General features: G+C 40.4%; 1 protein-coding gene across 25 annotated transcripts in view; it reads right to left on the reverse strand.

Moving 5' to 3' along the window:
* Positions 1–12160, reverse strand: part of cacna1aa (calcium channel, voltage-dependent, P/Q type, alpha 1A subunit, a) — a 98412-nt gene that overhangs the window by 17667 nt on the left and 68585 nt on the right. For 16 of the 25 annotated variants that reach the window (XM_032538057.1, XM_032538055.1, XM_032538051.1 and 13 more), the window contains 8 exons: positions 11226–11309; positions 8584–8586; positions 6528–6644; positions 6241–6306; positions 5807–5904; positions 5452–5602; positions 5191–5318; positions 3484–3580 (listed from right to left, as the gene is read on the reverse strand). In XM_032538057.1, coding sequence (XP_032393948.1) covers positions 3484–3580; positions 5191–5318; positions 5452–5602; positions 5807–5904; positions 6241–6306; positions 6528–6644; positions 8584–8586; positions 11226–11309 — 744 coding nt within the window. The remainder of the gene's footprint in view (positions 1–3483; positions 3581–5190; positions 5319–5451; positions 5603–5806; positions 5905–6240; positions 6307–6527; positions 6645–8583; positions 8587–11225; positions 11310–12160) is intronic. The other 9 variants (XM_032538059.1, XM_032538047.1, XM_032538056.1 and 6 more) reach the window with 1 other exon arrangement.

Here is a 12160-nt window from a genome sequence, read left to right on the forward strand (position 1 = left end):
TTGTTTTAACGTGGCAATTGTATTGAAGAGAATAAGAAATTTGTAGACAACAGGGCTCGGCTGAAATAATAGAGCCACTAGCTCTATCGCTAATTATCTGATGTCTAATGTGTGAAAAATGGGCACAGACTTGGAGGGTTAATAGGTGAGAGAGAGCAGCATTCTGTGAAAAACGAAAGAAGAAAACTGAAGATGGCCAACATGGAAGTGTTGTTTTGGTGCTAAGATGCTAAATGATGGTTCAGGCAAGCATAATCCAGGTATATGTAGGAAATATGAGGTGAAAAGTAATATTTCTTCTGCCAGAAAAGAGATATGATAAAAGTTGAAAGGGAGGGCTTAAGGGAGAAAGATGATAGAGAAATAAAAATCAATAGGTTAATAGGTTATGAGCTGGAGCGTGTAAAGAGAAAAAAAGTGACCAAAAATAGACAAAGAATAGAAAAAACTATGCTAAGAAAAAAAAAAGAAAGATCACCACACTTGGTTGGCTGTGTCTGTAAGAAAGCGATCCTGCCTGAAGGCTCTGCCATCTCTCTTCAGGACAGAGAAGAAGGTTAAAAGCAGTGGCGTAAGATGGGTCATTGTTCTGTGGACTGAATGGAAGTTCAAAGGTAAGGTTTGGATTTCTCTCATTGGCAAGGTGCTCATTGGCAAGGAAAGTGATAAGGGAGGTACGGTATGAACACAGATGGCTTCTGGAAGTCTTCCAGCAGGAATTCTAAAAAAGGCCATGTTAGGTTGACGAGCAAGGGGATTGAACTTTAAGTTCAGGAAGGAGGCTTTTAGGAAAATTGTTGGATAGGAAAAGGAGAGAAAGAGAGCACTGCATGTAAGGTTGCAATTAAAACATAAAAGGACAAGAAAAAGACAGAGCTATAGGTGTAAAAACCTGGGTCAAATAACACATTTTGGTCCACACAGGTAACAACCTGTTTCATGTGTAATCAAATGGAGATCATAGAGGGAGATTTCTTTTTAGGACAATAATCTTACAATATAAATATAAAGTAGCCTTAGAAAATAAGTTTGGTACACCATTCCTTGAATGGCAACCTCTCTGACACATTATATATTATACTTATATTTAAGTCCTATCCACATGGATATACTATAAAATGTAAGTGCTATTTGCCCCAGGTCTGCTGGATAAAGAAAAGGGAGTTGGATCAAGCAATGGTTAGCGATGGAATGATCTCCTGTGCCTACAGGCTGTTTGGCCGGCTGCCCCCTGAGGCTCACAGTGATCTGCCAATGATGCGTCATGAGACTGTCATGTTGATCGTGATGTGTTAAAAGAACATGTGGTAACATAAAGTTAAATTTGTTGTTATCATTCTGTATATTTCTATTCTGATAACAATTTGTGTACGATTAATTATGTCTGTGCTAATTATATGACAGACAGGGGTCTGTGCATGGGGTTGGTAGTGGTGGTGACTATCGGCCATGCAAAAGGCAGGTGAGGGAGTGTATATGTGTGGGGAGGGGAGCATTATGCAGAGATGAGGGGGTGGGGGGGGGGGGGGGGGGGGGGGGGGGGGGGGGGGGGGGGCTGGAAACAGAATAGAACTGCATTGACGACAGAACCAAAGAACAAAGAGAAGATTGGACTTGCAGATAGAAAAGGCTGCTTGGGGGCTTGGAGCTGCTACATGAAGGGTGACAGAAAAAGAACTGCTTCTGTATGGCAACCAAAGGCTCTCTGAGGGAAACACATCACTGAGACAAGCCCTTCTGCTCTCTCTACCATTAGAAATAACAGATATCTGTGTGTAGGTTGATATGACTTAAGGCTGTGTGTGTGTGTGCATGTGTGTGTGTCTGCCCCATCCACAGGACGGAACGAGTCAGAGGACGTAAGTCTAGCGGACCTTCCAAGCCCTGCTGCACACGCATGTTTCTGTGTAAGAGTGTGTGTTTGTCAACATGTGTGAAATGTTTGTCTAATTAATTAATTTATATCTTTAATGGTTTTATACTTAGATGTTTGAATAATTGCATTCATGTATACACTTACTACCATCACCTTACTTGAAGAACAATATGACCATATTGATTTTAATGTGCATGGGTTTTGCATGTTTGTGTACGTGAGGTATTGTCTATTGTACACGGTGCAAACGAGCTGAGAAGGTCCCTCTTTTCGTCCCCTCCCGTGGATAACCACCCCTGCCTAACCATCCACCCTAATTGTCTTGCTACCTCCACCCACCCGTCCCACACCACCACACAACGCCACAACACGGACCAGCCCACCCCCACTTTCCAGCAAAAGAAACAATAACAAAACTAAAGAAACAATGACACTAAAGTTAACACCACGTTGAGCGCTTACATCCCTGGCCCCTCCCTCTTGGACCCCCACCTCCCCCCCAAAAAGAAAAAAACCCGACACCCATAGGAGATTAGGGTGATGATGGGGTCCTTTCTGACCTTGTAGGCCACACGTGCTGGACACCTCTTCCCCAGGCCTAGTGGAGGACACATGTGCCTCAGCATGTCATACATTTCCCTGCAACTGATCCTGCCACTGCATCATCAGTCATCCCCCCGTTAACAAAAGCACAAAAAAGGGAGAGATGGTAGGAGGAAGTGGGAGAAAAAAAAATGCAGTGAGAGAGAGATTGATTAGAGGATAGAGTTGAAAAGAGAATCAGAGTGTCAGAGATTGAGAGAGAAAAGGGGACGAAGAGAGAAAAAGACCAAAACAAAGTAAAAGAAAAAAACAACAGAAAGACAAGGTTATTGGGCTGATTTGGAAAGACTGTGGCGTGTGGCTTTTCTGTGATCTACAGTACTCTCTAACAGTTTGTCATGTCGAAAAAGAGAGGGAGTAAATGTCAGAGGGAAAGGAGACAACGGGAGGATTGGAATATGGGAAGTAAATGTTCTGTTGTAGTATCAGAAGACAATTCTGTGTATTAAACAGGACAAAGACGTGTGTGTGTGTGTGTGTGTGTGTGTGTGTGTGTGTGTGTGTGTGTGTGTGTGTGTGTGCGATTGCACAGACAAGCAGGGCAGAGCTTGACAGCAGGCACCAAGCTGCTGCTGCTACTTGGATGAGGAGAGAGGGGAGGAGGAATGGGTGTCAATGCAGTTTCTGTCTTTCCCCCAACCCCCAAAAACCAAGAACAATGCAACACTACAGTGAGCAACCGTAGCTTGCTACATTATAGCCATGGCTCCAAGCAAAAGAAAAGAATATTCAGAAAAGAATATAAAACAAAAAAGATTCATTTTACAATGTGCAAAAACGTCTCAATGTGGATTTTGTTTTTTTCATTTCACATGCTTCTCTGGGTGTCTGCATTGTCCCGCACATTCTCTCAGCAGTTCAGAATGCAAGTATATAATGGTGGAAAATAATTTGTAAAACTGAAATGAAAAAAGAAGAAAATAAATAAAGCGGCATTCACTCCATTCCTGGATGCTGTGGCTAGCATGTGTGGTTGAGAGATTTTGTTTGAATGGAAGTCAAACCTTGCAGGCCACCCTATGGGGGCATTTCTTGCCTAAGCCGAGAGGCGGGTCGATAACCCGTAATAAACTGTACATGTCCTTATAATGAATGCGGCCGCTGCAAGAAGAATACAGGGTAGTTAAGAAACACACACATACACAGAAAACACACACATACACACACAAACACATCCAGAAAGAATAGAGAACATTGGGAGGAAGAGCACGAGATTGACAAGTACACAGTGTCTGGAAATACTTTACAACATGTTTACTGTAAATAACAGACTCTGTAGACACATCTGCACCTGAATGCACCTATGCAAACTCTACACACACTCTACAAACTTCACTGCATGCCACACATTGTTAAATGTGGTCCTAAGCACTGCAAATAAAGTGTCCAAAATCCTCCTCCTTTATTCTGTTGTCTTTTCTTTCTCTCAGTCCTCGTCCTTATTTCGACATCCCTTTCCTTCCTCTCTCCAGTCCAACCCCTGACTGGATGTGTGCACAATGTAATTACAGTAAGGAACTGTAAACAGAGCATGTGCTTGGAAAACAGCTAAATACTTAATAGCTGCTTGTGGTGTGCAGATCCCCTCCCTCTTAAATATGTGTTCAATGGCAGCCAAGTTTCTTTGTTCCCTGTCTTCGGATTCCTGTGCAGCGGTGTCCATGTCATATTAAGTAAGGTGGGGGTAAAATTAGCATGTTAAGTTACAAGGAAGGGAACATTGTCACAATATGCAGCAACGGTATCCTGTTATTTGTAATGTCGTAAAAACACATTTTATACATTTTTAAAAAATGTCTGTTGATTGCTAAGGCATACAAACCATAAAGTTTTGCCTTTTGCTAACCTGCAATTACTATTTAAATCTCACATCTTCATTTTTTTTCAAACACTGTTTTCATCCTCATTTTAATCTTTAATTATTCTCTCCTGTAAATTTAATTATGCCTTCCATGTTCTTATTTCTTCCTTTCACACTTTCCCTGTTTAGAGCAGTGCAGTCTACTGGACAGCATGAGGGCAACACACAGGAACTGGAATACAGATCCCATGAAACGTAGCATGTCTACAGCTGACACTCAGTCTACACAGTCGGACGAGGGAGCTTTGTTTGGAGTGCAGATGTTGCCACTTTAAGTTGTTTTTTTAGCAGTATGCAGATTCCAGAAGAGGCAAAAGGTTTGGGAAAGGGGTCAGAGATATATCAGGACACTTTACAGAAAAAAGGAGGAAAGGGAGGAGGAGGAGGGAGGGGTTGTACGGTGTAAGAGAGATAACCAGATGAGGTTATGCTCAGATCCGTTACAGTCCCCCTGCGGATCTTTAGCTAGGAAATTTTGTTCTATACTCGTGCTTTGTTCATTTTTTGTCTATTTCCAGATCATTTGAAATGCCATAGTGTTGAGGTTGCAACAGTTTTTATTTACAGCATTGTTGAGAAGTTGACAATTTCATTGCTTAGGCCTGGCTCTGTGTGTGAGCATATTAAAATAAGTACAAGAAATAAACAGGTCTTAAAAAATGTCTTGGTGGTTTAATGTGGACTACTGGTGCATACACAAAAAGAGTGTGTGCACGTGTTACATTTATGAATGTAACGTTTGTTTTCACTTTGTTAATAAGTACTCATAAAGGGTATATCATGTCAGTGTCAAGGCCTGCCAAATAACTGTTGTGTGTATGTATGTGTATGCATGCACGTCACCACTCACCAGGCAGCAGGATCATACTCGGCCCATATCCTGACATACTCATCCAGGTGGTGAGGTCCCAGTATGGATGAATCTCTCGTCAGGTACTCAAAGTTGTCCATGATGACGGCTACAAACAGATTCAGCATCTACACATAAACACACATGTAGAAAAGTTAATCCTTGGATCTAACAAAAATAGAGCCACTGAAGAAGGGCATATCCGGTCAGTTCTTTGACTTGTAAATTTGGAGGATTGTGACACCCCTAGCATGTACTCACCAAGAATGAACAGAAGAAGATGAAGGAGACAAAGTACAAGTAAGCAAACTGGCTCCCACACTCTGGTTCTGGATTCCCTGCCAGGGGGTCACACTCCTTGCTCCCCAGACACGACAGCATGATCTCGTGCCACGCCTCTCCTGTTGCACTCCTAAAACACACAAAGAACATAATGATCACACGCACGCACGCACGCACGCACGCACACACAACACACACACACACACCCCAAACCACACACACACACACACACACACCACACACACAACACACACACACAACACACAACACACCACACACAACAAACACACACACACACACACACACACACACACACACACACACACACACACACCTGAAGAGCAGCATGAGAGCCTGTACAAAGGTCCTGAAGTTGTTGTGCTGGTTGATGGCGCTCTCTCCTTCTTCTTCAATAGCGATATTCCCAAACAGCTGTTGAACGCAATCATACTGTTAACACGGGACACCAGACTATAGCTGTTCATCAATGACCTTTCGGGCTTTCTTTGCCATTAAAACAGGGCCGGGAGGAGAAGGAATATGGAAGTAACGATTTTAGAGTGTTCAAATCATAATTTCAACACTTTAAAAACCTTTACTTCCATAATCCTCCTCCTCTCGTTGTACACAAAATCTTTATGACTATTATAATCGTCCTCATTCTCCTTCCCTTCATCCTTCTCCTCATCATCATCATTATCCTATAAATATATATTTAATGTATCCCAAAAGCACTACAGCAATTTTTGGGTCGAGGCTCTCACCCACCTGCATCCCAATGATCGCGTAAATGAAGAACAGCATGGCAATAAGAAGGCAGACATAAGGCAGTGCCTGAGGAAAGACACATTAATCGTTTGGTATTAAGTTTCATACATATGAGTGCACTTTGCATGGTATATGAGACTGCACAAGGGCATTTTCTATGTATATAAACACAATATTGGATATCTGTAATTCTTTAAAATGTACAAATGCATGTGACGTGTGTGTGTGTGTGTGTGTGTGTGTGTGTGTGTGTGTGTGTTTGTTAAGCTGTCTAATTGGATGTCAACCTTGAAGGACTGAACGAAGGTCCAGAGCAAGATGCGGATGGTTTCTCCCTGCCTCAGCAGCTTGATGAGACGAGCTGCCCTGAACAGCCTCAGGAAACTTAGGTTGATGAAATTATTCTAGAGTACAGCCACAATATAATCACAGAGAAAGAGAAAAAAGACAGGGAGAGGAGGGGTGTAGAGTTGAATTTAGGAAAGGAAAGAAAAATGGAAAGGAAAAAATAGAGAAAGGTGAAAGAGGGTGAGAGGAGGATAGAAGGATTTAGGGTTGGAGTAAAGGGAAAGAGTAGTTAGTTGTAGTGCAAATTTCCTTATACAATCAATACATAAAAAATGAGAGGAAAAACAGTCAAACCCAAACTCAGGGAGATTCAAACTCAATCAGAGAATCAGGAGCCAAACAAGTCAAAGCAAACCAAAGTCAAATCAGCAAGGCTCCAACAAGCTTTTCATATCCATTAAGATAGACAAAAACAAACAAAACAACACAGGGGGAAAGGTAATCATCCAAATCTAACTAGTTTCATCCAATTGGGTTACTTTTCAGTAATTGTGGAAGGAATGGTGAGTAGTTAAAAGTGCAGGGACATCAGGACGTTTCCTTGGTAAGACAACCAAATGCACTAATTCTCTCAAGGCAAAATATGCAATATATTCAAATGAAGCAAGCCCACAGCATGCAGATGTACAATAACACAAGGCAAACCGGTGAAGCTAACGGCAGCTGGTGCACCATCCAATGGGATTGGCTGCCAAAGTCCTGTGACATTCTGTGGTGATGTCACAGACAAATAATCAACTAAGGCCACTCTACCTTATGTGAATTCCATTACGTACATATATTTTCAGTTCCACCAGTATGGTTGTGTGCCTTACCAACTGTTTTTATATGTGGCAATTAAACTTGATTTTCAATGGAAATCTCATTCATTTTTATTTCTTTTACTTTTTTAATTGACAAAACCTTACCATCAATTTATGTCAGATCTCTAATACAAAGTTCTTTAACCATGAATCACACTAAAGAACAAAAGATGTGCAATTCACGTGAGTTAAAGTGAGACTTGAAGTGCTCTAAAGGGACTGGCAGCAAGCACATGCAGGTTCCATCTAGAATACAGCATGTATTACATTGCTCTGAGTACGTATGAATGACTGTGTGTGTGTTGTGAAAATAAAGGGTTTCTGCCAGAGACATGCAAAGGGCTGCATGCATCACTTGTTCTCTCTGCCACGGGCAAAGCTTTGGATTCACTCTGTCGTTACTGGAAACACTCTCCCAGTCACTGTCATATAGTATGTGTGGATCTGTATGTGTCTATGTATGCGCATACAAATGAACAGCTAATCTCAATGGATAGATCTAACAATCTATTCCAGATGTTTATATGTATATATATATATATATATATATATATATATATATATATATATATATATATATATATATATATATATATATATATATATATATATAACTTTATTTCAGACCCAGGGGCATCCATATCATGATAAAAAACACAGTGTAAAACATAAAAATACAAAAAACAGAGCCTTCCACAATGCTCAGTGTCTAAAATAAAGACACATTCGCCCATGGTTCCATAGTCTGGAAGAAAATCAGTTGTGTATAAGGTTAGACAAAACTGTGATTAGGTAATTTTATGACTCAGATACCCTACACATGAATCTATACATCAGGTTACATAAAACAGCAGAGCAGGTAGGTACCCCGATACTGACAAACATATGGCTTGCATTGGAGCTTCTTGGAGCTCTTTTACAATCCACTCCTTTACAAACTGGACTCTAGTTCTCAGTAAAGGATGTACAGTGTGGGTAATATTTACGACTAAATTAAATATATTAATTTAAACAGTGACTGGTAGAGAGGTTATAATAAAGATGAAATTTCAACAAATTTAGAGCTCACTCAGAGTTGAGGGTTCTGTGTGGTAGGGGGTCGTGCAAAACATGCACATTTCACAGCTATTACACTGGCTGGGATGCAGTTCAAACAGATGCAGTAAAATAAGATCTCCAAAAAATTACAAACCATCTACATGTGGATGTTGCAGACATATGGTTTATAGCAGCAAATTTTTGGATTTTTGGTTGGTTCGAAGAACAACCAGAGAGATTGACCAAGCCAGTTGTCATGGGTGGACACAGAGGATTCATAGTGCATTTTGATTGGATGGATTTGCAGGAAGTAGTAGGTGTTGGGGGGAGAAGGGGGTGGGGCGAAGTAGATAACAGTAGATCGTCGTTAAGTTTGTGGATGATTTAAAGAAAGCATGTAAAAAGATAAAAACAAGAAAAAAAATCAACAGTCATCACAGAGACAAGTTAACACAGGAGCAGGTTTTGGTATGCAAATTTTGTACATTCATATAGCAGGGATACCAAGGATATAGAAAGCGGGGGATTGTTGGAGAAATGTATAGATTCTAAATAAATAAACCACGACTGTATAGCAAAATAAAGACCAACCAGTCAGATACATATTTACTAGAATCTGGCCGGAGCATCAATTTAAGCCTTGAGAGAGCTTGAATCATTGGTATCCCTTGCTTCCTCTGACAGAACTGGTTCATATCACAGAGCTTGATAATGGCTATGCAGCTCTTGGATATAGTCTATCAAATTCTGTACAAATTTGACTTTGTGTGTTTAGACAGAACACAAAGCAGGTGTTTCATCTTGCGTTATTCTCACGGGTTATTTGCTCCAAACGGCCACGGACCAATTGTTCTGGTGCTAGCTGTAAACTAACAAACAAGTACAGTACGTGTGTGTCTCTAATTTCTTTCCTCTCATCTTTGTACATGTATAAAGTAGACTTATTTGTCTCTGGGATAAGTGTGAATTTTATTTTGCTCCAGATTAAATATTTTCAAATCGCATAGATACGTCTTCGCCTCAGTTTGCATCATCCTGGGCAATTTCATACGGGCTTAAACAGAAGCAAATGGGACACTTAGGATAGAAGTGTAATGTGACCCTTCACATCCTCACATTGATTTTGTTTGCAATTACACCGCGTCTAAAATTCACCTCATGTTCTGTCAGAACACACCTTGAGAATCAATTTTTTTTTTTTTTTATACTCTCCAGATATATGCACTTTCACATACAAACTAGCACACATTTCAAAAGTTTCATGGCCATTTACTGCCTAGTTTGTGTTTATGGCTTTCAAATGATTATAGGTAAAGCAACTCAGCCAGACATTTTGGAGGCCTTATATTGGGAAAGCTGAAACAACTGTGTGTTATTGTTAACTTTAAACTCCTAAACTAGTTGGGTTTTAAAGTGATGATGGGTGTAACTATGTCACATAATAATTAGGGCTGTCAAAATTAACATGATATTAACAAGTTAATGCAAATTCCTTTCAACCGTTCTTATTTCTTTGACGCGCAAATAATGCACGCACGCTCTGTTCTTGGCCTCGGGCCGTTCCGTAGTTTGGGAAATCAGGAAGCGATACAGCAGTAACCAGAGGTTAAAGTGATCTGGAACGATCTGGAAGGGTGTTCCGGCACCCTTGATTAATAAGTAAATTAATCAAAATGGCAGTTTCATACATCTGTGTTTCCCGTTCGTTTAAAATAACGCCAAATATCCATTCCAGTGTTTCCCCTACTTAAAGTCAGCATGTACAAGACAAGTGTCTATGGTTAGTCCACATGTCTGTAATAGTAGCAAGACAGTCGCGCACTATCTAGTAAATGTAGCCTACTGGTTACCAACAGGCCCGGTAGTGAACGACACGGTAGGGTGCTGCAAAAGACAATAATGACAGTGGACTCTTTAAAAGTGAGTTTTCTTAAAGTGCAGCAAATAGAGACTTTGAAGTGATTTACTTTAAGTGTTAGATTTGTACATTTAGAACAGATAAAATGTGCAATTAATTTGCTATTTATCACACGTTAACTATGGATAATCATTGCAAATAATCATTTTAATCAATTGACAGCCCTTGAAATAGTATATTTTACCAAGCCAGAGAATGTGGTCAGATAATGTTGAGATATCATGATGTTGTTTCGCTAGTTAACCAAACTACTTGGCCATTTTACCATCACTGGCTCAAAGGAATTTAGTATACTGTGCATCAATAATGTAACTAACACTAATCAACTTATTCAGGCCACTCAATTTTACCTATGATATTAGGGTTAGGGTCCATCATGGGTTAACCCTAACCCATGATGGACCTTTAAGACTGTAGCTGTAACCTCTATCGGCCAACCTGAGATACAATCTCACTATTGCAGAAGCTGTGCACTGGCTCGCTACAGAGCCTCAGCATGTTTTCTGCCTTGCTGTCAGTGGCTCAGTGCTGGCTAGCTGGAGTCTGGTCTCTTCTCGTCCCACCAACTGGGACAATTATATAAGACTTTCAAGAGTTGTTCATGCATGACAGAGCAATGCAAGACTCAACAGTGGCCTCTACCTCATGGTCTTCCCTAACTCCTGGTCGTTTCTACTGAATGTGTTTTAAACAATGTGACAGATGTATAGGCCCATAGACACATGCGGAAGCTCACCTAACAAATAGTCATTCAAGCTCAACAAACATAGACTCAACATTGTTAATAGAATATAATGTTTGTCTCTTTACAGTTTTGACTCTTCAGAACAGCTCTCTGAAACATACAGAATTACACAGAAAATGAATCAGCTCCTTACCCCAAGCTCTGTAACCAGGATGTCAGTAATGCTGCCCAAAACTGTCACACAGTCAAAAATATTCCAGGCATCTTTGAAATAATTCTGTAAACAGGACAAAAGAGAGAAATGAAAGAAGAGAAGGCAGAGGAAAAAGAGGGAGAATGAGGTAGAAATAGGGAAGGCGAGAGGGTGATGAGGTTACATGTGAAGAGAGCGAGACAGTAAAATGTAGAAGAACATGGGTGTGGAAGGAAAAGAGAGGTCAAATATTAACCGAGAAATGGGTGCAAGGAGATGGAGCATAGCCAGCCCACATTGAAATAACAAGGAACATTATATGGTAGAAGTAGGAGAAGAATAAAAGTAATATTAAAATGAAAAAGATGCACAAAGAGATATAAAGAGTGAGACAATGAGAAAAAAGAAATTTAGTCAGAAAGAGAAAAAGAAGGCACGTCAGTGTCAGACAGGAACAAGAAAATAAATCAGATGAGACAAATGGACACGCAGTGATGGATGGATGCCAGTTGACAAGCTAGGAACAACTTGTACTGCATCAGAACACCAGCCATCAAACATCACATACTGTAATATGCCTGTACAGAACATCAGAAACCAAACCATACTGAATTCCTTTTACTTTCAAAAAGGGTTTAAAAAAAAAAAGAAGATCATCACGTCCCTCTCCATTGTGTTATCAATCCATACACATTTATCCACAGACATAGGTAATCATAGATTTTTAACTTTTCGCTTTAGAGACTCAAAGAGAAAGAGGAATAGTGAGGAGCGATAGTGAGGAACAAACACTGATAAGCGAGGTCTGCTTATTTTGCTCTCCTACATATTGCCTGCAGCCAAACTGTGCATTAGACAAGTGGAGGGACATGGAGAGAGCAACGAAGGCAACTATTAAAATAAACCACCTTGACAACTACACTAACCCCCCCCCC

The sequence above is a fragment of the Etheostoma spectabile genome, chromosome 15, assembly GCF_008692095.1.
Source record: "Etheostoma spectabile isolate EspeVRDwgs_2016 chromosome 15, UIUC_Espe_1.0, whole genome shotgun sequence".
Lineage (NCBI taxonomy): Eukaryota > Metazoa > Chordata > Actinopteri > Perciformes > Percidae > Etheostoma > Etheostoma spectabile.